Source organism: Equus quagga, chromosome 6, assembly GCF_021613505.1.
Source record: "Equus quagga isolate Etosha38 chromosome 6, UCLA_HA_Equagga_1.0, whole genome shotgun sequence".
In the NCBI taxonomy this organism is placed as follows: domain Eukaryota; kingdom Metazoa; phylum Chordata; class Mammalia; order Perissodactyla; family Equidae; genus Equus; species Equus quagga.
In genome coordinates this window covers 99,157,899-99,185,517 of record NC_060272.1, presented here as the reverse complement: position 1 = coordinate 99,185,517, position 27,619 = coordinate 99,157,899, and the positions used below count along the sequence as shown (strand labels likewise).

Here is a 27,619-nt window from a genome sequence, read left to right as displayed (position 1 = left end):
TATAGGCCCATACAAATTTGGGAAACTCTTGCAATTGGAGTTGAAATTATTTCAGGTTAAGAAGCTAGAATTTTGCACTCTTCTGTGGCAGCTATTATGATGTCCTAACAATACGTCACTGAGGAATCTGTTAATGTAAAATGATAAACGTATTTATATGAAATCTGAATCTGAAAAAAATGTCATCTTAAAGATTACTAGTTGCTAAACTAAGAATATTTTAGAATATGTACAGTAATACACACAAAAATATTCACTTATTCTACTTGAGCTTAATCACTTCCCTCATGGGAGCACGACAAGCAGAAGGTCTTTGTATGAGGACATAAATATATATAAGTAAGGTCTAGTTAGTTTCACAGAGGACATTTCCCCAACTGCTTCCTTTTGGTCCCCAGATTCTCCTCAGAACCCTCAGTGCTACCTCGTCGCATAGAACAGCATCTTCCAATGTGGGTTTCTTAATGTTATTTGCTATTAATTGAGGGTGAAGGGAAGGCAAGGTCTCCAGTTAAATAAATTTAGAAAAAAAATTGTATTAAACAAAACTAAGCAGGTTGTAGCACTTCTCAGAATTTAGAATATGCCAATGTGCAATTTGAAACTCCAAGAGGGGAAAATATTATATAGAATTTTTTCAAAATTGTTTTCAATTGAACATTTCCTGAGAGACTATGTTGTGGAACTTCTTTTCACTGCAAATCTGCTCATCATTAAGATTCATATCCAGTCAAATTTCCTTCATGAGGCGACTCCCCATTCCCTCAGTTACAGGTCATCACTACCCCTTTGGCACTTCACTCCACTCTTCCGGTCCTTAGAATTTTCATTTCCGTTGTATGCCCCATCTGTTTTTTTCAATGGTGTCTTTGCTCTCCACTAAATTAAGGCGCCTTGAAATAAAGGACCATCCACTATCCCCCTGTTTTCTACAACACCTAACATAGTGCCCAGGACTTTGCAGGAACTCAATAAATGCTTGCTGAAAGACTGAAGCCATCTATCTCAAATGTTTGCTCTTGATTTCAAGGATTCCTCTAGAAAATAAAATACATTTCTTTACCCATTTGAGAATGAGCAGATTAGACTTTTGTTTTTCAATGCATCGTTATGCTCGATTTAACACTGTTCTTGAGTGATAGGGAGAGTAGGTCACCATAACCAAAGCTTCTACTGAAAAAATCCACTTAACAAGAATCATGCAAGGTTGTTTTTATTAAGATTTATGTTTAGATTACAGCTAAGTATTTCAGGCATTACTTCATTTGACAAGCAGACATGACATTGTAGGAAACATTTCCAAAGACTCCAAGGACTTCACAACTACTGGGAACAGAGCTTATCTACTCTGCAGTTAACAGATATGGTAAGAACTTGAAGGGGCCATTAAGAGAAAGAAGCTAAATGACAACTGATCCTCTTCTGTAAAATAATCATCCTGGACAAGTAGCTACAAAGAAAAGCACATGACTATTACAGAACTAGAGACATCTTGCATCCAAATCTGTTCATTTTATTAGACAGGACTTGGGAGTCATATATCCGAAGGTAAATGATTCTTTCAGAATAAGCTAGATGTCAAGTTTTCTATGCTAGTATTAATGCTAATATGATCTGCTTATGTTTAAAAAAATCAGGAAAAGAACAATTTTGTATTTAAAATTCACGATAGTGTATTAGCTACTGAAAGAGATGCTTAGCCATGAGAATTCTCCTCTCTACTCTTGTAGTTTCTTTATGAGTTCTTCTGAGAAATTTTCACTGTGACCGTCTTGACCTCTGTGTATTCATGGAAACCATATTCTCCCCTAGAGAAAGGGAGGGAAAAACCGAAAGAATTTAGCACAGCAGTGCGAATGTCCTATAGTCCATGCTTTGGTGCAAGCTTGTTCTTGCTTGTCTGGCTAGGCACAATGGAAAATATTTTCTGTGTACAGAAGCATTTCAAATAGTAGCTAGCCAACCATAACATATCTGGTCTTACATAAATCCCCTTGTGGGGAAAATTTTTAAACAATTTTTTTGTATTTTAAATGACTGTGTACACTCAGTTTATTTTCACAGAAATTGTTCCTTTCGGACATTGTTCTACTTGACTATAAAAGAGCTCACCACAAAAACAAAACAAAACAAAAAAACCCAAGAAACCAAAAAACAACAATTCATCCCAACAAGATTTTTATCATTTCTAGTTTAAGTTCAAATAAATAAGACGGGCATAGTACAAAAGGAGTAGTAATATACAATCACTTGAGTAGTATAGAAAAACTGTAAATTCAAATATAGTTTAGCTTAGCATATTTACCACGTATGATTGGCCCCGAGATGATGAGGGAGCTAAGAATGACTATGCTTCCATTTTCATTCTAACATGTCCTAATCTAGCTTGAAACAAAATATTTTTCAGCTGTACTTTTAACAATATCTTTCGATTCTTGATTCCTGGCAAAAAAAAAAAAAAAAAAAAACCTCTAAAAATGAATTAAACAAAACCTGATCTTCTTGTTAGAATGGCTTTCTCTTCTTATTTGTTTGTTTTGTTTTTAAGAGAGGGAGAGCGTTCACTGGCCTAAATCCAGGCCTTTGGGCTTTTTGTGGTTGTTGGGTTTTCATATTCAGACAACCCCTGCTGTTTGCTTCTATAACTCTTAAATCCAACCCAAATGATGAAGAATCAACCTGAGTCTATCTATGAGGACCCTGGTATCTTGTTGTTAGGTTTATCAAGACCTCCTACCCGTTTTGGAAACTGACTGTGATTTCCCTTTGTTGAAGAGACAACTAAAAAGATTAGGCTAAGTTGTCCTCTGTATTGTTTTGATGAGAGGATTAAATTTCGTGTACACAAGAGTACTCTTACAATCCTCACAATCACCACATGTAGGCTTACAGAGGAAGGAGATCTTGATCCTTCTCTACCCCTCCCTTCTGGTGATGTAGACAGGTATGTAGAAGACATCTTATTCTCCTGGGTAACCTAATCCTCTTAGACTGATTATTTTCTTGGGCCATTAAGCTTCTGAAAATACCGTCTAAAAGCTTCAATGAGCATGTTCTTCAAAGTAATTAAAGGGTTTAGCCTCAGTTGTCTGAAACCCATTAAAGGATAATATTTTAGTATTTTATCTCACACAGTTAGATAAATTAACCCATGATTTTTGCCAGTAGGATTTCCATTGTATTTTGAGTTACATGGAAGTTACGTGGACACTTGAAACTCTCTGGAGAGTACTTAGTGTGATTATTGTCATATTCAGGCTGAAATAAGTCCTGTTCCTCAGTATTCCAATGCATAGACATCCCCATGTCTATGATTGATATAAGACAAAAACATCTGTTTACATTTCTCTTTATCTTACTGGTCTGTGGGTTACTAGTTCTGTGCTTCTAAAATCTTCAATGTACCAATCATCTGGGACCTGATTCAAATGCTTATTCTGTTTCAGTAGGTCTGGGGAGACGCTTGAGACTCTGCATTTCCAACAACTTCCAAGCGATACCCATGTTTCTCATCCAGGGTCCACACTGTTGTAATAAGGTACCAGTATCAAGTTACATTTGTTTTCACTCTGTATCTAGAAATGAGCCCGGCACAAATTAGGTAGGCACAGAGGAATGTTTGCTGAACTGACTTGGCAAATAAAATCAAGCAAGAAATATTCATGTTAGCTCTCTGTGTAAGCCTAATAGTTTACAACACTTTAATTCTCCCTTTTTCTTTTTGAGGAAGGTTAGCCCTGAGCTAACTACTGCCAATCCTCCTCTTTTTGCTGAGGAAGACTGGCCCTGAGCTAACATCCCTGCCCGTCTTCCTCTATACATGGGATGCCTACCACAGCATGGCTTTTGCCAAGTGGTGCCATGTCCGCACCCGGGATCCGAACCTGGGAACCCTGGGCTACCGAGAAGCAGAACATGCAAACTTAACCACTGCACCACCGAGCCTGCCCCATAATTCTCCCTTTTTCTGAAAGGGATAGGAGGAAAGAATTAGTTTGTGAAGTGCTGAGGCCAATTAAGTTTCAAATGGCACACTAGTAAAGTCTCAGGTGACCTATGTTAACCTACATAAAAACCAGTGCAATTACATAAAGGGAGAAATTTCTGCCATGTAACTCATCAAAGTGCCGGCATCATGATCTGAACTGCAAGTTCAGGTCTGGGCATTCAGCATCACCACCATGCTGGGGTCTACATACCACTATTTTTGGCTCTTTGAGTACTCTGTTCCCAACTGATCAAGTCTGACTTTCCATCTTTGAGGATAAACTGTAATCAAACTCTTGGGTGTCATTTGAGGTTATCGCTTCAATAATTCTCTTTAAACATCTTGCAGCAAATGACTTGTTTATTAAATTTGCCAAATTTGGTTTCAGGTAGGCATTAAAACTATGGAATCCTCAGCTGGAATTTTTGAAGTAAAAAATTACAGTATAACTTTTTCCTTTGTATTTTAAAGAAGGGAATTGTCTACAGCCACATTCTAAATTTTTAGGAAATTACTGATGGTTGATTCCTGTTTTCCATCCCTCTCTTATTTGATTTCCTTATACCTTGAACTTAAAGTTTGACCAAATTGTATTCAAAGAAATTGACATATTTGGTCTACTTTAGTTATTTCATTCCTTTTGATTATATTATCTTCAACATTCCTAGGGAAATGTGTTAGATAGCTTAGCCAGAATGAACTAACTGTCCTTCAGAATAATCTAACCTTTGTTATAGCTTTTTGTACAAAGTAATTAGTTCTGCCAAGGGATTCTCCAGCAATGGCTATTATAAAGAAATGGAACTTAGGGAAGGAAAAAATCATTTGTTGACTCCCCACTTTGTGACAGTTATGATGCTAGGGAAAGAACATGCAGTACATCATTTCACTCTCATACCCATCTTAAGAGGAATATAACCTCTTCATTTTAAATAGGAGGAAATAGAGGCTCGAAATTATACAACATGAACCAGGCTGTGAGCTAGCAAGTGGGAAGTCAGGATTCAAATGCAGACCAGCTAGTCTCCAATTACGTTTTCTCTACTAGGCCACACACTTTTTATGGGTTGATGTTTTGCCACTCTCTACCTCCTGAACAACATTCTAAAGATATCCATGGCTTTTCACTGCTCCACTAATAAAATGTAAGCCAATTTTCTTGAATTCAAGACTGCTTAATGTGTACCCTATTTAATTCTGAAATCGTACTTCCCATCCCCATGAATCCCCAGCAGCCAACCAAATTCACTAGCCTCTCAACGTGCCACAGGCAACCTTCTGTTCAAGAATGACCTCTTCTCTACTTACTGACATCCTACACTGTTTTCATGTCCTAGATCAAGTTTTATCTTTTCCGTGAGGTCTTCTCATATTCTTTTGACTGCCGGTAAGTTTCTATCCACTGAATTCCCACTGGGTCACAATCATAGAATCTAAAGCTTGGAAAGGAGCTCATAAACCTTTTACTTCCTTCTCCACTCTTATCCCCACCCACAATTGTTGACCCTGTCTGACAGATGAGAGTTAGAGAGATGCCATAAATGTTACACTCTGGCGATGCCCAGATTTTCTGTTCTCCAATACTGTGCTCTGTACTGTAACTATTCTCTACCTCCATAAGGTATGGACTCCCAGTCTACTATTATTTACTTCATAGTATGTGTAGCTTATTTTGCACTATATATCTTTTTACATATTCCTCCTGCCACCACAATTATATGAAGGATGAGACATGGCATTGTGTTTCTGGGGCTCCTAGGACCTTATATACATAGCAAGTGTTTAATGGATGTCTGTGAATCATTCCTCCTTTTCATTGGCTGTCCCAAGATAGCTGTTTCATTGCAATTTTGCTGATTTATTTAAATGATAAAGTACATGTCTATTTAATGCATTCATGACCTTTAGAAACTAAGTCTCATTTTTACTTGCTATTTATAAAATGAGCAGTTTTACTATGTTTGACTCCATAAGATTTGTATATGATGAGTCTTTTCTTCGTGACTTTTAAAACTCATTGATAAACATAAGAAAATTTTAAGAAATAAAATGGTTAAATTGCTTGAATAAAATTAAGCAAACACATTACTACTACTTTCTGTGTGTACAAATACATGTGCACATTTTTAAAAAGTCTGTATTTGGAGGCCAGCTCGGTGGCCTAGTGTTTAAGTTTGGTGCTCCTGCTTTGAGGCCTGGATTCAGTGCCCAGGTGTGGATGTGCATCACTTGTCAGTGACCATGCTGTGGCGGCAACCCACATACAAAGTGGAGGAGGATTGGCACAGATATTAGCTTAGGGAAAATTTTCCTCAAGCAAAAAGAAGAAGATTGGCAACAGATGTTAGCTCAGGGTGAATCTTCCTCACCACAAAAAAAAAAAAAAAAAAGTCTATAAACCCTGGTTTCAAAAGCAACTGAAGGCTCATAAATGCATTTTTATATATATTCTCAGTTTAGTCATGACTATTAAATATGTTTTCCTTAGTCAAATTTCCTTTTAAGTTTATATTTCAGTACAAAAAATAACTCATTCAGGTAGTTTAAAATTTTAGAATCTACATCAATACTATTTCAACAAACGAGAATCATTCCTCTTACACTGAAAAATTTTTTGAGATAAAGGTACCTGATTTACTTATTTAAGAGGTCTATTCAAATAATTAGAGTGTTCTTATATTTGCACACCTCTCACAATGACCAATTTGTAGTTTCTATCTCCTTTCTAGAAATGTTTCTCAAATAATTTACATTCACACATAGAGCAAGCAAGTCTAAAAGTAAGCAATATTTCAATGACCAATGTAAGGTGCTTAGCATGGTCCCTTATGAACAGTAGGAACTTAATAAGTTATATTTCCCTTCTGCCATCAACTTTTTTGCACTATAGGATAAATCAAGCATTTAAAAAGCTATTTGGCAGTATGAATCTCCAAAAAAGAACAGAGGCAAGTTTTAATTCAAGTAGCGACTATGAATCAATTCCTTGAGAGTGACAACCATTTTTATCAAGATAAGCATTAATCCTAATAGAAAGTGATTCTTACATTTCTCGTCCATTGCCAGACATCTTGAATCCACCAAAGGGGCACTGGGGAGATACCACACTGTAGCAATTCACCCTGAAAAGAAAAGAAGTACATTAGAGATCATGCTAATTATTTAGTATGTTATTTAGAAACAATTCCTAAATTTTGGATTTTACAAGTTCAGAAAGCTCTTTAAGAACTCCATTAATTTCAATATAACATACTCATTTCGATAAAAAAGTAACTCTGTAAATTAGATTGCAGAAGCATAAGTAAGTATATGCATATATACTACCCACAAACAAATAGAATGGTACAACTCTGTGTGTGGCTAGCCATTTTGGAAGGACATCATGTCCCTTAGAAGTTGTAATTTGAATTGTAAAAGATAGAATAGCCAGTTGCCATCGGAGGAAGGATACCGTTTGCTAGAGACTGGAGTTTTTTGGCTGGGTGTTCCTTACTGCCTATATTCAATAAGCTTTGTAATTCTCATGAGAGTTGTGTGCTTAACAGGCTGGAATTCATTTTCTTTTGCAATTTGAATATGCGTCACAGTACTCAGTTCACTATTTTTCATTAATTTTTCAATATGTTGCTTAAACTGAGGCTTTGGGAAGAGTTGGATTTCATGACGAATTTGTTTATTCCTTGCCATATTTCTGAACAAATACAATTTAAAAAACATGAATAATTAGAGTTAAAGAAAAAATGATGATAAAGATCAAGACAAGGGAGAAAAATTAGAATGCAGTTATGCAGGACACAAACAATTTGTCTAGCTTTAAATTTCCTGGTGGCGAAAGTGAAAGCAAAATCTAATTACCTACATGATTCTCATTACACACAAGAGAGAAAAACACTATTTAAGGGAGAAACAATGTTCTTTTAAAATATTTTTCCCTCCCTTCATGCTATTATAATAGGTAAACAATATTATGACTTACAAATAAATTGTATTATGCTTGGAAGAGTTTGGTTACTAATTTGATCCTGAGATAGCATTCAGATGTCTTCTCAGTTACAGTAATTACTGCTCCAGTTCCCAGAGTTCCATATTCTCATTGGACCACAGAGTTCTTACCTAGTCTCTCTCTGATGACGATAGTTTCTTAAATAATTTTACACCTTTAAAAGACAACTTGTCCCAGCTTTGTTTAATTGTTCTTTAAACCACAGAATCAGATCCCTACTTTGAAATTATGGGTAAAATCCCAACAACTCTGGAATTAAAAAGTTATCCTGAAAACATCAAGTGCCTACCATGTCTGGGACCATGCTAGAACATTATTATGGTCTACAACATATAGCAATAAGAATATGGTCACCTCTGTTTTAATAGCATAGAAATTCCTGATTGAGGATTCCCACACTACTGGGTGGAATGATGTCATAACAACTTTCTTAATCCAGCAGGAATAGAGCATTCTGTTATTCCAAAGTCAAAATCTGAAACTTGTCTTTGTTAAAAAGTGCAGAAAATGAGTTTGCTGTTTTGACTGTACACTGGAAATGAAATGATTTTAGGATAACTAAACAGAGAACTGAGAAATATTCATTTAGAGAAAATTGTAAGTTCAAAATGATCAGCCTTGTCAATTGACTCTCCTTCCATGATCCTTTTTTGTTGTAAAGAAAGGAGGTTGCTATGCTCAGAAACCCTAGCTCTGCCCCTTTGTACCTGAGTGATATTGGGAAGGTTATCTAGTCTCTCTAAGTAGGTTCCCTCCTCTGTACAATGGGAGCGATGAAATTTAATACGGTTGTTTCAAGGCATCAGTAAGATGATGTATAGAACGTGCTTCTTATAGTGCTTGGTAGCTAATAAGTCTTTAGTAAATGGAGATAATATACATACATGCAACAGCAATGCTGAATTTTATTAATTTTATCACAGGAAAATTCTACAGTAATCACTAACCATACTGATTATTTAAGAAGAACTCACTCTATTTTATTTAAGAGTCTCTGAAAGAAGACGCCCCATTATAGAAAGAATCAGGCTTTTGAGCAGTGGTCCTCATTCCTGGTGGCACAGTAGAATCATGTGGGACCTTTGAAAAATACTCTTTAAATAAAAGGCCTATGCCCTGACTCAGTCACAGAGATTGGTATACTTGGTGGGTTTGATGTACTCCCTCCTCCACCCCAAACCAGTTTATACACCTTTAAAGCTCCCCAGATGACTCTGATGTACAGCTAGTGTTGAGAATCACTGCTGTAGAGTCTGAAAATAGGTCTGAATCTCAGCTGCCAGTTATCGTATGACCTTGATAAATTATTTAATCTGGCTAAGCTTCCATTTTTTCATCAGTAAATTTGACATAACAGTTAAGCAGTTGTTGCAAACTAAAATAAGATAACAAAAAGAATGCAGTGCAGTGCCTAGCATACAGTACATAGTAACTAAATGATGACTCTCTCTTTGGTTAGGAAAAAAGATTCTAGAGCTATCAAGAAGGGCAAGGATTGCTTGGTGGACTCTTTTTTTTTTTTTTTTTTTAAGGGAGATTAGCCCTGAGCTAACATCTGCTGCCAATCCTCCTCTTTTTGCTGAGGAAGATTGGCCCTGAGCTAACATCCATGGCCATCTTCCTCTACTTTATATGTGAGGCACCTGCCACAGCATGGCTTGATAAATGGTGCGTAGGGATCCAAACTGGTAAACAATGGGCCACCAAAGTGGAGTGCACAAACTTAACCGTTGCTCCATCATGGGGCCAGCCCCTTGGCTGACTCTTAAGGAGAAATACTTTTCAATGTCTAGAGGATTTTTAACCAGAGTAGGTGTGACATTACTGAGAAGGAAAATAATCTTGGGCCATTGTCAGGACTGAGGGGAGAAAGTGAGGTTTCACAGGCCAAAAATTACCAACAAAGCAGTCCAGGGACTGAGGGCTCGGTAGAGAATTACAACAGCCTGAGAGGTATAAAAATCAGAGGCATAAACCAGGTCAGAAATGAGAGGGACATGCTCCTCCAAACTCAATACATTCTTCCGAATTAAGACCTTCAGACATCTCTAATAATCCCAGAGTAAAAAGCTGATGTAAGAATTAAATGTTTGCATACGTAAGGGCACCAAATAAATATTGTCTTATTATTTAATTAGCTTGATTAAAACACAAGTTTTTTCTCCTTTGTGGATAGCATAGTACCAAGTGCCTAGAAACAACTGTTACTAGAAAATAGTAACACTTATCTTGCATTACCCAAACATCAATAAAATATTTTGAGCAAGCAATTTCAGGAGGCTGGATAGAATAAAAGAAAAACACCCTTCTCAAGTTCTTCTAATGTAGCAGGGTTTGTTTGGTTTGTTTTTGTTTTTTTAAGGCAGCAACTGCTTTTCCAGCAGGCCATGTGATTCCAAAGGAAAAATCAATGTCTGAAAAGGTTCAAAATAACCTGTTGACATGGTTAACATTGAAAAGGCGATATTGCATAGGTTTGACTTACCACACCGTCCCGGACTGCAGAGCGGCAGAGACTGTGATGGCTTTGTCAAGGTCTTTGGTAAAGATTCCTGCTGATAAGCCATAGGTGGTATTGTTTGCTCTCTTGATCACGTCATCTAAAGATTTAAACTTCATGATTTGCTGCACTGGCCCAAATATCTATACCGCAAGAAATGAATGAAATAAATTAAAGTAATAGGTTAAAACTAAATATTTTAAATGGTACTGTAGGTTTTTCCCCTACAAACTATTCTAAGTTGATTAAGATTTTGCTTCTCATCTCAAACCTCTGTGTAAGAATCAAAATGGCAGCTGCTGGAATGGTAGGCTAAGGCAGGCAGTGGTCATGTGTAACTTCTCTTTGGAACCAGAGGGGGTACAAAAAAAAAAAAATAAGGCGGGGCCGGCCCGGTGGCCGAGCGGTTAAGTTCGCGCGTTCTGCTGTGGGGGCCCAGGGTTTCACTGGTTTGGATCCTGGGCGCAGACATGGCACCGCTCGTCAGGCCACGTTGAAGCAGCGTCCCTTACGCCACAACTAGAGGGACCTGCAACTAGGATATACAGCTACGTACCAGGGGGGATTTGGGGAGATAAAGCAGAAAAAAAAAAAAAAGACAATATTCACTTTCTAGAATTGGAATTAGGCTTCCAAGAACATACCTATTGTGCATGAAATCATTAACTTTGGAGTTCCTTTTCCATTTAGGAATGTTTTAAATTCTCTTCCTAGTTTTCCTCATCTTCTAAGACTCTACATAAAAGCCCGAGAAAGCAAAGCTTGATCTACTGGATAAGCAAGTGGGCAATGACTGATAATAATAACTATGTTTTAAACATCAGTGTAGTATTGACTATAATATCAACTACTCTACTGGACTTAGATATTTTCATAATCAGCCAAGTTGGGTGAAACAACATGAATTTTTGTTCAGATTCTACTCTTTAGCCAAATCTTATGCAATTCACATATACCCGACGGAACAATTCACCACTGCAAGAGCTTAAATCCTCAGGCACCTTGCACTCACCAAAGGATAAGTTCATTGGTAACGACTATAATCACAGGGCAGAAAACAAAAATCACAATTTGCTCAATTCCAGCCTAAATCACACCTTCATTTTTGCTAGACTCTCTAGTTAGTGCAGCTCAGATTCAACTCATCCTGTATCTCATCCTCAGATGGGAGAAAAACAACTGGGTTTTCTCTCAAAAATCAAGCTGCTATATTATTTTTCCATAAAACGTTTATTAAAATTAAATGAAAGAGGGGCTTCTCTGAAAGTTACCAGAATTTTCTGGGAAATATAAATGAGAGGATACAAAAATCTACAAAGGTAAATAGTTTTCTGGTGTTCATCATTAATCTAAGTGTTGGAGGGGGGATGGCTACCATTCAACAGAGGTTGAGTGTAAACCCTAAATTGTAAATCTAATCTTGACATTGTAACCCAGGAACTGGATATATAGCAGCTTTCATAACAAACATATTAATATCTCACATAATTTTAAGTGAACACAGCATGTGGCTCCAGGATCCTATTTTGAAGTGGCCCACAAGCTGTCCTACTATGTATATTACAAGAATACAATGAATGTTTCTTTGATTGAAGATTTTTTCCCTAGTCCTTTCTGTCTTCTATTGACCAAGATACGCAAGAACAATAGCTCTAATAGACAAATATTTGTCAATAAATGCAAAAGTTACAAATCAGTTGAGCGCTGAATTGATGTGGAGAAACTATGTATGTTTGGTTATTCATATGCATTTGCTTTTTCATCTTTCCATTTATTTCATGTTTGCAAATCTGATGCTGCACTGCTCCCCTGGTTTGATGACATTTTTGGGGGCAAAGAAAATAACTCTTCTAGATTCTCTGTCATATCATAGACGTGAAATACAAGTTTATTGAATGAAAGGGTAATGATTCAATACATCTGAGTTATTAGTGCCATCTTATTGTCATGTATCATGTAATACCTTCATAGCCTGAAGCCAATGAATCATCTCTGTATTTCTTAAAAGCTTTCAGTGCCCATGAGGTAGATTATTTACAATTCCTAAACACAAACTAGCCTTTCTTAGTTATATGTCATATGTCTGGATAACATTCTTTTTGATGTTAATTAGTTTTTTTAACTAATTAATTTAACTGCAATATGTTTGTCTAGAAAATTAGGAAATGCAACAGCTAAAAAACATAGAACCAAGAGCACATGAAAGGTGAGGAGTAACGTAGGGGATGAACGCTGTTTTCACATATATGAATGGCTCTTAGTGGAAAAAAGCCATAGGGCAGATATGGGACCAGCAGGTAGAATATAAGAGGACGGATTCCTAGGGAGCCAGTGGCAGAACTTTCCAGTGCTTGACATTCTCCAAATGCGGAAATGCCTAAGAAATAGTGTGTTGCCTATTGATGATGTTGTTTAAAAAGGCACTGGCTGGCTATTGGTCAGGAGCAAACCGATGGACATAATGGGGGGTTGGAGAGGTGGCCTTACTTGATTCTTCTAGATTTATTATACTGTCTATAATTCCATAACGGCAGTAATGGACATGTGTATATTGAAATTAGAAATACCATTTGCAGTCGCTCAAAAATACTTAGGTATAAATCTAATAAAATATTTATGGGAAATGTATACTGAAAACTACAAAATGCTATGAAAGAAATCAAAGAAGCTATAAATAAATGAAGAAACTACCATGTTCAATGACTGGAAGATTTGATATAATTAATATGTTAATTCTCCCTAAATTGATAGACTTGTTTAAAACAATTCCTCTCAAAATTCCAGCAAGATACTTTAGATATATATATATATATATATATATGGGCAAGGTTATTCTAAAATGTATATGAAAAAGCAAAGGAACTAGGACAGCTAAAATAATTTTGAAAAAGAAGAATACAGTGGGAGGACTCAGTCTTCCCAATTTCAAGACTTATTATATAGCTACCATAATAAGAGAATATTGCAAGAGAAATAGACACATAGAGCAATGGAACAGAATAGGGAACCCACAAATTGATACCCATAATATGCACAACTTAATTTTGAAAAAGTTGCAAAAGTAATGGAATGGAAGAAAAACTGTCTTTTCAACAAATGATACTGGACCAACTGGACATCCATAGGCAAAAAAACAAAAACAAAACAACAACCTTGACTTAAGTTTCATACCTTATATTAAAATTAACCTGAAATGGATCACATACTTAAACGAAAAAACATACAGGAAAATGTCTTTTGTATCCGGGGTAAACAAAGAATTCATAGAGTTGACCCCAAAAATACTACCCATGAAAGGAAAAATGGATATTGATTTTCCTCAAAATTAAAACTTTTATTCTGAGAAAGACCCTTCTAAGGAGAGGAAATGACAAACTACAGACTGGGAGAAAATATTTGCAAACTACATATCCAACAAAAGACTAGCATTTAGAATATAAAAAGAACTCAAAACTCAACAGTAAAAAGCAAAGAATCCAATTAGAGCATGGGCAAAAGACATGAAGAGACCTTTCATCAAGGAAGATATCAGGTGGCAAATAAGTAAGCAAGGAAAAGATGATCAACATCATTAGCCATTAAGGAAATGCAGATTTAAACCACAATGAACTATCACTATACATCTATCAGAATGGCTAAAATAAAAAATAGTTACAACATCAAACATTAGCAAGGATGCAGAGAAACTGGATCACTCATACATTGTTAATGGGAATGTGAAATTTTTCAGCCATTCTGGAAAACAGTTTGGCAGTTTCTTAAAAAATGGCATCTACCGTATGACCCAGCAATTGTGCTCCTGGGCATTTATCCAAGAGAAATGAAGACTTATGCTTACACAAAAACCTGTATACCAATGTTTATAGCAGGGCTATTCATAGTAGCCCTAAACTGGGAACATTCCAGAAGTTCTTCAATGTGTAAATGATTAAATGAACCATGGTACAGCCATACTATGGAATGCTACTCAGCAATACAAAAGAACAAACTATCCTTACACGTAACAACCTAGATAAATCTATGGAGAACTATGCTGAGTGAAACAAAGCCAATCCCAAAAGGTTACATGAAGCCTGATGCCACTTATTTAACATTCTTGAAATGATAAAATTATAGAAATGGAGAACAGATTGGTGGTTAAGGGAAAGCCAAGGTGGGGTAGGAGGGACACGGACTTGTCTATCAAAGGGAAACATGAGGGATTCACTTGGTGATGAAATGTTCAGTATCTTGACTGTATCAATGTCAGCATACTTGCTATGACATTACACTGTAGTTTGGTCAGATACTATCATTGAAGGAAACTAGGTAAAGACTACATGAGATTTTTCTGTATTATTTCTCACAGCAGCAATTATCCCAAAATAAGTTTAACCAAACCAAAACAAAGCAAAAAAAAAAAAAAAAAACCCTGCATCTCGCTATCCTTTTCCAATCATTTTCAAATGTATTATTTCCAAAGGAGGAAAAGTAACAATGAAGATGGAACTTTCTTTGCCATTACTTTAAATATCTGAAGGAAGCACCTAGAAATTGTTAAGGCATCCTGATCTGTGTTTGGCTGAATATCCTCAGCCTGCCCAATGAATTCCTTACTGTTTTTGGCCTTGATCATAAATAAACCTTTATCAGTAACAGAAATGAGGAGTAACATTTACTGAGAGACATGTTCAAAGAGTTGAGAATTTTAAAGAGACACTTTGTAAACACAAATGCGGACAAAATACGGGCAACAAAGGGAACAGAACAGAATGAAACCATTTACCTCCTCTTTGGCAATGCGCATCTCATCTGAAACATTAGAGAAAACGGTTGGCTGGATAAAGTACCCTTTATTTCCCCATGGACCTCCACCACACTCCAGTTTGGCTCCTTCTTTCTTCCCACTCTCAATGAGGTCAAGTATTTTTTCATATTGTTCCTTATCAATCTGTTTGAAAAATCCCACACGAAAAGGAAAAAAAAATTAGCAGCTTGCGAAGATAATACATTGCCTGGTCTGTTAACGAAGGCTTCAAAATGCCAGGATATTGTTACTAAGTCAAATAATGAGTCAAAACAGCTGACAGAGGCTCAGATTCTTTCTTTGGGTATATTTTATTCTCATGACTTTTCTGGAAAGAAACCTTGAAGATAAATATTTGTATTTAGTATTTGTTTTACAGTTACATCAGGAAAGTGTATGGGCACTGAAAACACATCAACATTTTCACACAAGTGTCATTTATTTAGCCTGGAAGAAATGCCTGTTAACAAACACACTTACCTGGGAACTATAGTTCTAAATGAAATTTTAAAAAGTGAAAAGAGAAAAAGAGAACTTCGATACTGAGTTTGATTAAATATGACAATAGGAAAGCAGAAGCTTTAGGACTTTAGGAAGACTCCTAGTCTTCTGTTCGCTTCTCCTCATTCCTGATCATCCCCTCTGGCCAGATCCGTGCTGACCCAGCCTGGTCATCCTCCCCGGTTCAGGTCCCTCTGGGGCAGTCTGTAGGTCTGGTTCCACTTTCTGGCCTGTCCTGATTGTTACCATCCTGCTTTGTTAAATGGGCCATATATAAATATATGACAAGAATTACAGAACTTAAATGGTTTGTTAATATTTTTATAAGGGAAAAAAATGAGTCAGGAGTTTTGACTGGGACCACTAGGAACACATACCTCTCCTCCATACATGAGAATTGGGGCTACCTATTGCTTCAGTCCCTATTCTGGGAGGTTGAAAGATTGGGTGACTCTTCGAGCCCAAATCACTGGTGAAGACTGCCTTGTCTCTCTCAGGTGTGGCTGGGGTTAAGTTTTAAACAGAAAACATCAAAGATCCAAGAGGTAAGGTGGGGGCCTCTGTCCAGTTTAACTTGTCTCTTTTCACTACTTAAAATGTGTTGTTCTTTATCTTCTTTGACTCTGCAATCTCCCCCATCTTTCAAGGCCCAGACAAAGGTTTCATAAAAGTCTGACTGCTCACACCCCAGTTCCCATATCCAATTAGATTAAGTGCTATTTGAAACGAGAAACCATTTTCTAAAATTTGGCACAATATTTGGTACAATATTGCTCCATGCTCCTCAGTGCACAATATTTAATTGAATATTCCAGAAAGAGAACATTCCTTTATTTCCAGCAGATTAAGAAAGTTATAATGTTGGTTTAATAGGAAGACACATTTAAATTACCATGTAATATTTAATAAAACCAGACTAAGAGGTTGTGCCCTAGGTATTTGGGTAGCTCTGCTTGGTTAAGATATATTCTAGTCTGTCCATAAATAGTCAAGATCTATGCACTTCCACACAAAGCTGCTTCTCTGGCCTATTCCAAGATATTAACTTGCCTACGCCCTCAAAAATTGCAATTTCTTTCTTTTTGGTTTTTATTTCAAGATGTGTTTCCCAAATCATGGCCTGTCCCTGCCTGTGACCAGAGCGGACACTTGGTAATAATCTGATCCCTGCTTATGCCCTGGGTGATAGAGGCTGAAAGAATTTGTTTGCTGGAAAACTTAGATGATCACTAATTTCTAAAAATTCAGGACTTTATATTTTAATGTCTTGCTACCGACAATGCGGTCCTACAACCAGTAGCTCCAGCATGACCTGGTGGCCAAATGCTCTTCTCAGGCCCCACTCCAGACCTCCTGCCTCAGAATTTGCATTTTTAACAAGATCCTCAGGTGATTTAAGTGCACAGGGAAGATTCAGAACATTGCACTAGAGTTTAAGACGAATGACAGAAATTTTCACTTTATGCTTAAGGAGCTATTCCGTTTGGTCTGGCTAATTTTGATTCACCATAAATACAAACCTTCAGAAGGTTTCAGATTGACCCTATCTGAACTTGGCCTTCCTTCTGGCCCTCAGGAACCTCTCCCTAATGCTAGGATATAGCAAGGGCTCTTTACTGTGTGATAGGCCGTCAGCTCAGGGGCTAGTCTGTGAAATGGGATAGGGCACGGTATTGTTGTAACATTCTCAAAGTATACATTTTGATGTCTTTGAATGTGCAAATTCTTTGGTTCCTTAGGGTTGATCGGTTAAAAAAGAAGGCAAATTGAGAAATGACACTGACACATCCTTCAAATTCTCTGGAAACCACAGACCAACAAGAGCAATGAGAGTAGATATATGAAGTTATTGATCTGCAATGATAATTGTATCATAGGTATAAATGGAAGCATGCCATTTTTATTTATTTAACAGGAATTTGAGCATGTACTATGAACCAGGCACTCAGATGGATGCTTTATATAGGTTATCTCATTTTACTATACAAGGACCCCTCAAAATTGATTTTACTACCCCCTATTTTATGGATGAGAAAACAGCCTTAGGGAGGTTAGATTTTAAATCCAGCCTTTAACACAAAAGCCCATCTCTCTGCACTGCGACAAGAGGCGACTCTGCTGATAATGTGAGTACATTTTATGTGGATGTCATCACTTCTTTTTCAAATGAAGATGGTGATTTTTCCATGTTGTTAAGGAAAATGCACATTTTTGTCTATGAAATCAAACTGGAAAGGCACTTTACCAATAAAGAATTTACATATATATATGCTTCTACACACACACACACATATATATAAAAGCTTAGTGAATGTCTCTTTCTATAAGCTCTTTCTTATAGCACATGGGTATTTTTAAAGATAAAGAAGCCCCAGAGGCTTTTCAGTCTTTTACTTCTCAAAGTCTCAAGATAGCTACTTACTCTATTTATTCAGTGCAACTTGTGATAAAAATCTATTCATTAATAGAGATTAAAGTCCTATACTAAGCAGTTAGGTCACTGGATTATTTACTTAAGAATCCTATGAATAGGTATTCTCTTAAAGTCTATTTTAACTCTCTTCTCTTAGAAATACAGAGGTATTCTAGCCCAATTTTTGAGCCTCTGATTGAATTGTGCAGATCTTCTAATGAGGGAACGTATTTTCATTTCCCAACAATGTTTAATATGAAGCATCTTAGATAGTCTCTTCCCTTCCCCTCTCTTCCCCTCTCCTCTCCTCTTCAGATATCTATCTACACATCTATCTGTCTATCTATCTATCTATCCATCTATCTATCTATCTATCTAATGGGAAAAGCGTTTAACTTTTACATTGATAGATAGACAATTTAGAGAGAGAAATAATCACAACTGAAAACTTTGAATCCCATCTTTTTTTTTAGAATGGGAGACCAAGTCAAAATTGAACTTAATATATATCTTGGCATCTATTTGAAAAGTTACCAAATATGATCAAAATTAGCAAATACTATGTACTCCTTAAACTCAAAGATAATTAAAAAATATAATGGGATCAGGCTAAAACAACTTATTACTTGTCAGTTAAGTTATTTTAGAGATTTTAAGTTTGCCTAAGTCCTAAGATTTTCCTACTCGGATATCTTGGCATGAGCAGAGAAGCCAAGGCAGCCTTTTGACTTATCTAGACTGTAAACTCTGTGAGGTCAGATAGCAGATCCTCCTTGTTTGTTTTGGCATTGCTAGGTACCTATCCCAGGGTTTAGCTGTTAGTAATGTTCAATAAATTTTGGTTAATCAAATTTAATTTTGTGAATAAGTCAAGGATGGTGTTTGTTTCAAATCAACAACATGGAACAGTGTATAATTTTTAGTGTGAAAGAATAAAGCCTATTAGCTTACTGTCTAGACTCTAGAGCCGGATTTCTCAACAGCAGCCCTATCGGTATTTTGAGCCAGATAATTCTTTGTTGTGGGGCTCTCCTGTGCATTGTAAGATGTTCAGCAGTATCCCTGCCCTCTACACACTAGATGCCAGTAGCACTACACCCTCCCCCAGTCATGGCAATCGAGAATGTCTTAGACATTGCCAAACGTCCTCTTTTGGAGGGGGGCAAAATCGTCCCCAGTTGAGAATCACTGCTCTGGATCAAGATCTGAAAGGACAGGAGTCAATTTAGAACCAAAGTCCAGGAGCTTGAACAACAGAAAACAAACAGAGGACTGTTTGGGTAAGAGAGAGAGAGAGACACCTTATTGATAATGGTTCTAAGTACACAGAAGAAAATGAGAATGCTGGGGAATAACTGGGTTGTAACTAAAAGGAGAAGTTTGCCACAAATTCAGGAACTCAGGACCTTTTAGGTCACTCATGTTACCGTTAGAAGGTCAGAGTAACTGAAGACTTTGGAAAGAATTTAGAGGCATGCTAGCTGCCTGTACCTGTGAGATGGAAGCTGAGACAAAGGATTGATTCTGAGGAATAAATGATAGGATTGTATAAGAACTTCCAAGTGGACAGAGAACTGTACACAGGAATCAAGAGGTGTGCAGATTGAGGAACACAAATTCACAGCATTTGTTATTTTCCCTCACATCTGTAATTCCCAACACGTCTTTTAAACTGTTTCTAGATATGAAAACGGGACAACACAATAACAGGATGCTTTCTTTACCATGGAGATTTAGATTCATTGTTCTTTTAATCACCAAACTGATACCATATTGTGACCTAGGAATGTCCATGGATGGGAAGTAATCTCACTTAATAAAAACCAGGTCTAAAGAGGATACTTTACTCTTGTGCCCTATGAATGCTGTTCTGTCTATTGCATACTCACCTGGGGGCCTTGACTGACTCCTGGGGTCAGCGGATTTCCAAGAACATACTTTTTAGCCCTCTCAACACTCCTTCGAACAAACTCATCGTAAATTGATTCTTCCACAAAAAGCCGGGATGCAGCTACACAACATTGGCCTTGGTGGTAGAATAACGCTTGGTGTGTAACTTCAAGGGCAGTTTCCACTGCAAAGAAGACAGTCACATTAGAGAAGAGATATTTTCTAAAGATTACATATTTTTATACATATTTCTCAGAGGCAACATGGTGGTATAGAAAAATCATGAGTTGTGTAGTCAGACCTAGATTCAATACATTCCACTTCTTATCAGCTGGTTGACAAATTAAATTTTCTGATCCTTTATTTGCTACAGAAATAACACTTTAATATGGGCATTGCCAAGAATGTAGAAAGCGTCATAAGATTAAATCTCACAGCAAAAGATTTTTCCAAAAATCTCCTCTTAATAATTAGTTAGATGACTGTGAATATTTCTTTCAGGCCTCAGATTTTAAATTAATAACAAAGAAAATATGAACTATCTATTATATTAAATAAAAATTTTAAAACATTCTTAGATACCCTGATCAATAGGAAAGGTGATATTTCTGAAAACAAAAAAACAAAAAGCCTAGTAATCAGAATTGCTTACTCACTTTACAACCTTAGTCTAGGAAGGACATTTCCCAGACCTATCTAAAGTGTGCCGTATTATTTCATATGTGCCTATAAACTCTTTTTATCTGTTTATTTGACATGAAAGAATGGGCTTTAAAAGGAAGAAATAGGTTGCTTCATTAGTTGATCCTAAACAAACAGAAGAAAGTTTTCTTAGCATGTTAATTTCTTAAATGTTAAGGATTTAATTCCACATTATAGCAATTGGATATGGTTATCCTTATTTTGCTAGCTAATCATGTTTGCTGAGGTTATAGTGGAAGCAGTTTACAGAAAAGTTTGGTAAAATCAGGAACCTTGCCATGTTTATAGAATATACAATAAGATAGTATGCTCTGAAAAGCTTCAGTTGAGATCATAATACAGACATAGGCCAATTCCATGAGCCATTTGTGTTTATAGCTTTGTTCTGATGATGCAGCTGATAAAGAGTTAGATGAGTGTTTGACTATCTATTTCGCTAATTGACTCGCATTTAGGAAATAATTGTGAAATTCTGATAATACAATTAGAATGAACCTAGGCTATTACAGAGTAGAGTACTTTGTACTTATAGATTTCATATATGTAAATTCAATGGCACTTGTAAGGGGGAAAAAGAGAAATTACTTCAATAGTAGGTTTCATTTTCTTCCGGCCGTTTACATTGAATGAACGGATGACCCAGAGGGAAGGGAGAAGGCAAGTGTGAAACTGCTATCTCTCCAGTTGATCTTGGTCCACCATGTCTGAGTGTATCTCACAATGCTTAATGTGATGCCAGTATTTAAAGATAGGGAATTAAAAAATTTATATATTATGACCCCTAAATGCCACACCAAACCAGGAAGAAATAGTGTCTATGTTAGACTTATCTAGGTGCTATAGCTTTAGGAAGGTTTAAGAGACTTTCAAGAGTAATTTTGGACTCTGGGTAATGTGTTGTACTTTGATGTTAGAAGCAAACTCTTCTGTAAACTTCAAGTTCACTATATGGCATGGTCAGACACCAAAATAGAAGGGTGAAAAGTGAACAAAGTGGCTTCTACTCACAGTCAGCATCAGCAAACACAATGAAAGGGCTCTTTCCACCCAGCTCCAGGGTCACCCTCTTCAGATTGCTTTTCCCAGCAGCTTCTTTGATCAATTTGCCAACCTGAAATGGAGCGTTACAAAGGAGGCTTAATCCGCTCTCATGAAGGCAGGTTTCTTTAGCACTTTAAATCTATATAATGTTTGTGCCATAGTTCAGTTTCATTAGGGAGGAATATTAAATGGCATTTTTCAAGATTTGGCACCTTCAGATAGCAAAGGCTCCTCCATCCAAGCATAAACGCATGATGAATCAGAAAACCACTCATGAGAACGGAGGTATAGAACATGATAGCTGATCTTGATGTGCATGGCTAGACAGGAGGTCAGTTTTCATTTTAATCAGAACTTCATCTTTCTACTGATCGATCTGACATATCATGATCCAACCATAACTTATTTATTTGACTTTTCACCCCTCTACTGAGATCCAGCAAACTCTGTCCAGACAAACCGGCATATTCACCACCACCTGCAGCTCAGCTCTCTCTCTTCCTCATTATATGCCCACTGACTTGGGCTGCCTCCAATCCTACCCTTCCTTGGGATCCAGCTCATATCTTAGCTCCTCTCCAAAGCCTTCTCTGATGACTTCAGGGGAACATGACCATTTCTTCCTCTGACCTCCCATAAAGCCTTCAGTCCTCCTTGGATTGTATTGTTTGTATACCTATCAATTTCCCAGAGGTCACCTCCTTGGTAGCAGTGACAATGTCCTACCACTGCACGACTCTTCTCAGCACTATCTATCACAGTGGGCTCACTTAGCAGTTGATTGACTGATAGATCTCTCTCTTTCTGTTTTTCTTTCTCTCTATCTCCCTCTTTCTCCCTCTCTCTCCTTCTCTCCCTCCACATCTTTGAAGAGTGGAGTTAGAAGAAAGAAATTGGATCTGTGCTCTGTGCTGCTGCCTCACTGAGGAATCTTACTGTTCTGGTTTCCTCTTTAAGCTAGTTGCCTTTCTTCAGAGAAAGACATTGTTTTCCTTTTTTTTTCTTTGTGGATCGCTTCCCATCAAGATTATCTCCTGTAGTTGTTTTTGTTTTTCCATCTCTAAAACCTGGATTGTTTTATAACTATTTCTTTGTTATTATTTTTATCGAAGTCTTAATGCACAATGCAATCTTTGATTTTTTTAAAAAGATGATTTATTTTTTTTTCTCCCCAAATCCCTCCAGTACATAGTTGTATATCTTAGTTGTGGGTTCTTCTAGTTGTGGCATGTGGGACACTGCCTCAACATGGCCTGATGAGTGGTGCCTTGTCCACCCCCAGGATCTGAACTGGTGAAACCCTGGGCCGCCGAAGTGGAGAGCGTGAACTTAACCACTCGGCCACAGGGCTGGCCCCAAAAGATGATTCATTTTTATCTTGCTTCTTTTATTCTCTGTATTTCTTTTCCTACTCGACACAGCAGATTTTAATGAAGAGTTTCTGTCTCAACTTAACAAAAGATAAGTAGATGCTTCCTGAGTATATGTTTATGTTTTATGTGATTGCTGAATTGACTGCTACTGTGCATTACAGGGTAGAGCATTAATTAATCTGCTAATATTTTCATCTTATTTAAAGATTTCATGTCCTAAATCAAACTCTTAAATGTAGGTTAATACAAATAAACTAAGAGTAGACTTGCAGTGGGGAGAGCCTGTCTGAAGCTTCTCTGATATCCCATTTTCCTTCCACAACATACTTTTCATGACCGCTTTCAAAAACCAAATTTTCATTTAAGGTGATTAGGAATCTTCTGTTTCCTAGATAATATTCTTTGCCTTTCCCCTTTGGAATTCTCTAAAGTCTTTCTGTATCTTTTTTGTTTTCTAACTTAGAAATGTTTACTAGAGAAATTTCATTAAATTTGATCATTTTTGTCATGGGGAAGGGAGTAAGATCAGAGGCATTTTTCTACAAGCTACAGATGTCAAAAGAACTAGAATGGGGAATGGTCAGAAGTATGAGTCAGGGAGAAAGTTTCGTCTTCTGCTTAGCACAAGTTCAGATGGCAAATAAAAGGTTTGCTTGAGTTTTCCCAAAGGTCTAGCTAAAGCCAAATCAAGGAAACACCAATTGTTGTCCTAGGATTTTGTTCGCTTATGTGGAAAAAAATAAAGGTTCATCATTTTCCCCAAAAAGGTCTGCAATGAAGAAAAAATAAGAACTATGAGGACTATGGCAAACAGTATGTTCCATGATATTGTGGCTTTGCCATGTGGGACAGAGTAGTAAATGCTCCTGCAAATGTTGTAACGTTATGTCCTGCACAATGTGGGTAGGATTCTGTTTTAAATTAACCTAACGGGACATTGAACTTCTTAGAATGAATGTCATTGCTACAACGACCATAAAATATGAAATCCATTGTTTGCTTCTTGCATGCCATTTGTCAAGTTCTCTACTGTCGCCAAGCAACAAACCTGAAGCTAAAAGAGAGCCCAGAAAGACTGATTTTTCTGTGTGGCTTTTAAAATCACCTAAGTCACACTTAATTCTGCAATGCTTATTCAGAAGTGGTTACTGGACTGGTTTTTGGAGATAACAATGAATAAGACAGTCTTTGAGGATGGTCACCAAGGGAGAGAGACACATGACAAAGCAATGGGCATGCGCTACCAGAATTATATATCATGGATAACGGGAACACAGATGGGGAGTTTTTAAGTTCAGGATGGTCCTGAGACTGCAGAGAAAGCTAGACAGGTAATGTGGTGGGAGCCACACTACAGTAGGTGTGGCCACGAATGAGCAAAAGCCTGGAGGAATGAAAAGATACATGGAATAATCAGAAAGTGATGGGGCAGAGATGAAGAAATATTATATGGACAGGGGCCCTCTTCCCCCCCACCTTTTGAATTAGTGTGAGAAATTAAAGAATTGGGGAAGGAATGGGAAAATGGAAATGAGTACAGAACACATAATAATCACACCGTTTATTGTGTACACGGTAGGGTACTAAAGTGCTTTACTATTCATTAGCTCATTCAATTTTATTGTGTATAACTCAACAAAGTAGATATTATTACTCTTCTTTTATGAATAAGGAAACTCAAGTTTAGCAAGGATTCTTCAATTTTGGAAGACACACTGCTAGGAGGGGTAAAGTCAGAATTTGAACCCAGATGTTTCCTAGACATCTAATCTCAAAGTTTTTTGAGCAGGCGAAGCTACAGTGCCCTCAAAATGCTACAGGGGGTCAGGGATGAGCCAAGATCAACAGACAGTGCCACTGGAGATGGGATCAGGGAGCAAGAACCCCCGACCCAGACAAACTGGAGAAGCGAGCAGGCGTGGGATTCAGAACTGCTCCACAGGGAGCCCCTACGGCAGAAGGTTTAGAATGCCATGCTGAGGAACTTGCACCTCTCTGCCTTTACCTCCTCTGCTGTGATTTCAACCTATGAGTTCACCATCTTTTAAGTTACTGCCATGTCTTGAACATTCCCAATTGTTTTGTCAACAAAATCCTGAATGTAGGATTGGTTTTCTCCTATGTCAGTTAGGGGTGTGCAGAACACAAACTTTTTCTATTCTGTGTACATAAGAAAAAATGTGAAAAAGTATATATTTCTTTATCTAATTTAAAAAAGATCAAGAAAAATAAAATTTAATTTTCTACCATTTCAGTTTTCTATGAAAATGTTTCTTTATATGGAGTGGCTAATGAGGAGAACAAAATAATCAAATTAGTGTTTACTCACTATCTAGAATGTTTTTCTTGCTTCTCAATCTCCCAGGAGTTAAAAAGGTAACCATTCCTCAAAACCCAGAACAAGTTCTAGCACCCACATAGACATCATTAGCCCCTCCTGTGAATGCCCTTATGTACTTTGTACACATTGTAGTGTCTTATCACAAACTGCCTTGTGTCTTATTTGTGTCAGTAGCTTTATAAAAAGAAGTTTATTCATACTCCCCATCCTCTATACCGTATACTAGCAGAGGCAGGCATTATATTTTGTATTGAACATCTAACAATGTCATATAATCTAATAGAATGACTCAAGAACTTTTTTGCTTGATATAGTATGATTTCACCACTTTCTTTTGCTTGCAATAGAAAAATCATCTCAACAGATGGGACTCCATTCTCCCAAACTCTACCTTCTAAGCTGCTCACTCTCTCCCTCCTGCCTTTCCTCACAATGCTCATGGCTGGGGCCCTGTTCCTTAACCTTCTAGAAGGTCAAGCTGGAGCCAGAGAGGCAGAAAAGGTAGGCTGGGCCAGCAGTAACATCCAGAGAAGCTGAGCTGCTGGCTGCCTTTCAGAATGTTCGGGGAAGAGAGAGCCCCAAATAAGGAGCTAAGGGTAGGGCTTGGCTATTTATTTTCGTATTCTACAGGATAAAATTACATTCATTCATACAAATCACTGTGGCCTAATTTATATTTTCTGTCATAAACTTTACTAATCATATGACCAAGTCTAACTGGCCATATTTCTCATGCGGGAAAGTATAATGAACACACTAAAAAATTGTTTACTCCAGTTCTTCTGAGTTTCTAACAGGTATTTCGTTTCATCTCAGCTACATCTGCTTATGTTCTATAAACATGTTTGAGGCTAGAATAAGGAATAAATCATCAGAAAGAACTTCTGTTTGAAGGAAATGTCGGCTTAAACACAGTTACATAAAACATACTCCTGACAGCTGGAGATGCAGACATTCTTAACTACTGGCTTGAATAAATGATGTTACCTCTGTCGATCCCGTGAAGGCCACTTTGTCTATATCCATGTGAGAAGAAATGGCTGCCCCTGCAGTAGGCCCATAACCGGGGACAATATTCACCACTCCTGGAGGAAACCCTGCCTAAAAGATAAAAAGTAAAAAAGTGATGACACTCGAGAATTTAATTCTATGAAAAAAGAGAAGAGTATGGGATCATGGCTGCCTCTTTTTGCTAACCTTATCAGTTTCTCTACCAAGAAAAATTCACTTAAGTGGTTTTATTATTTTTTATTGTTATTTCATTACTTAGCCCACTTAAAATAACCTCAAGGGTTGCATGATCGACGGACCGTTTCTCCTCAGGCTAAGTCCATGTTCGACTTTTATGCATCGTTGCTCCAACGGTGCGGTGGCCGTCTCAAATTTCATAATAGCAATGCAAAAAGACAGCATGTGTAACAGTGTTTGGTAAATTACTCACAAAGAGGAAAAGCAATGTGTTTACTATCCAATCAGCAAAAAGAAGCAGCTAAAGAGATCTCACATTTTCAGTTTCTAGCTGTTGATTGCTCCGGGCGTAACAACTGGGTTGCCAATTCCCACTGGCATCATTTAATCAGTAAAATGCTGGTAAGTACAGTCATTCCCTTTACTGTTAAGCTTCACAGAATTGATTTCATTCCTAGTCAAAGAATTTTCAGGTAGAAAACAGTGTGGCAACTGAGATAGGCACATTAAAATTTCATGTTATTTGCACCAAAATGCTTCATTTTGACATCTCTTTTGCCTTTTTTCAATTTGAAGCGAAGAATATTTTTAAGATATGGGTTCAAATTTCCTAAATTTAAGTTTCTAGTGACTTAAGCTTGTTTTCTAACTTTTGGTAAGGTATGAAAGACAAACGACAATAAATTATTTGCAAGAAAGACGATATTAAAGCAATCTGCATAGTTGATGAAAATAAATTTGCCGGTTTTTGAGCAAGAAGGTAAATGCAGAGAAAATCATAACAGAAAAGAGAATATAAACATATCCCCTCATGGGTAGATGTGTTTAAAAATAATGTGACCCAATATTACAAGCAAGCATACTGGCACAGAGGCCTACAACCTTTGCATGGG

At 37.1% G+C, this 27,619-nt stretch overlaps 1 protein-coding gene across 1 annotated transcript in view; it reads right to left on the bottom strand.

Moving 5' to 3' along the window:
• Positions 1 to 1,195: 1,195 nt before the first annotated feature.
• The window catches only part of ALDH1A1 (aldehyde dehydrogenase 1 family member A1), a 53,499-nt gene continuing 27,075 nt past the window's right edge, over positions 1,196 to 27,619 (bottom strand). Inside the window, exons 7-13 of the mRNA XM_046664526.1 lie at positions 26,526 to 26,639; positions 21,792 to 21,894; positions 20,081 to 20,265; positions 15,257 to 15,421; positions 10,477 to 10,634; positions 7,036 to 7,110; positions 1,196 to 1,808 (exon numbers count right to left, since the gene is read on the bottom strand). Of these exons, the coding sequence (XP_046520482.1) occupies positions 1,736 to 1,808; positions 7,036 to 7,110; positions 10,477 to 10,634; positions 15,257 to 15,421; positions 20,081 to 20,265; positions 21,792 to 21,894; positions 26,526 to 26,639 (873 nt within the window). The 3' untranslated portion in view covers positions 1,196 to 1,735. The remainder of the gene's footprint in view (positions 1,809 to 7,035; positions 7,111 to 10,476; positions 10,635 to 15,256; positions 15,422 to 20,080; positions 20,266 to 21,791; positions 21,895 to 26,525; positions 26,640 to 27,619) is intronic.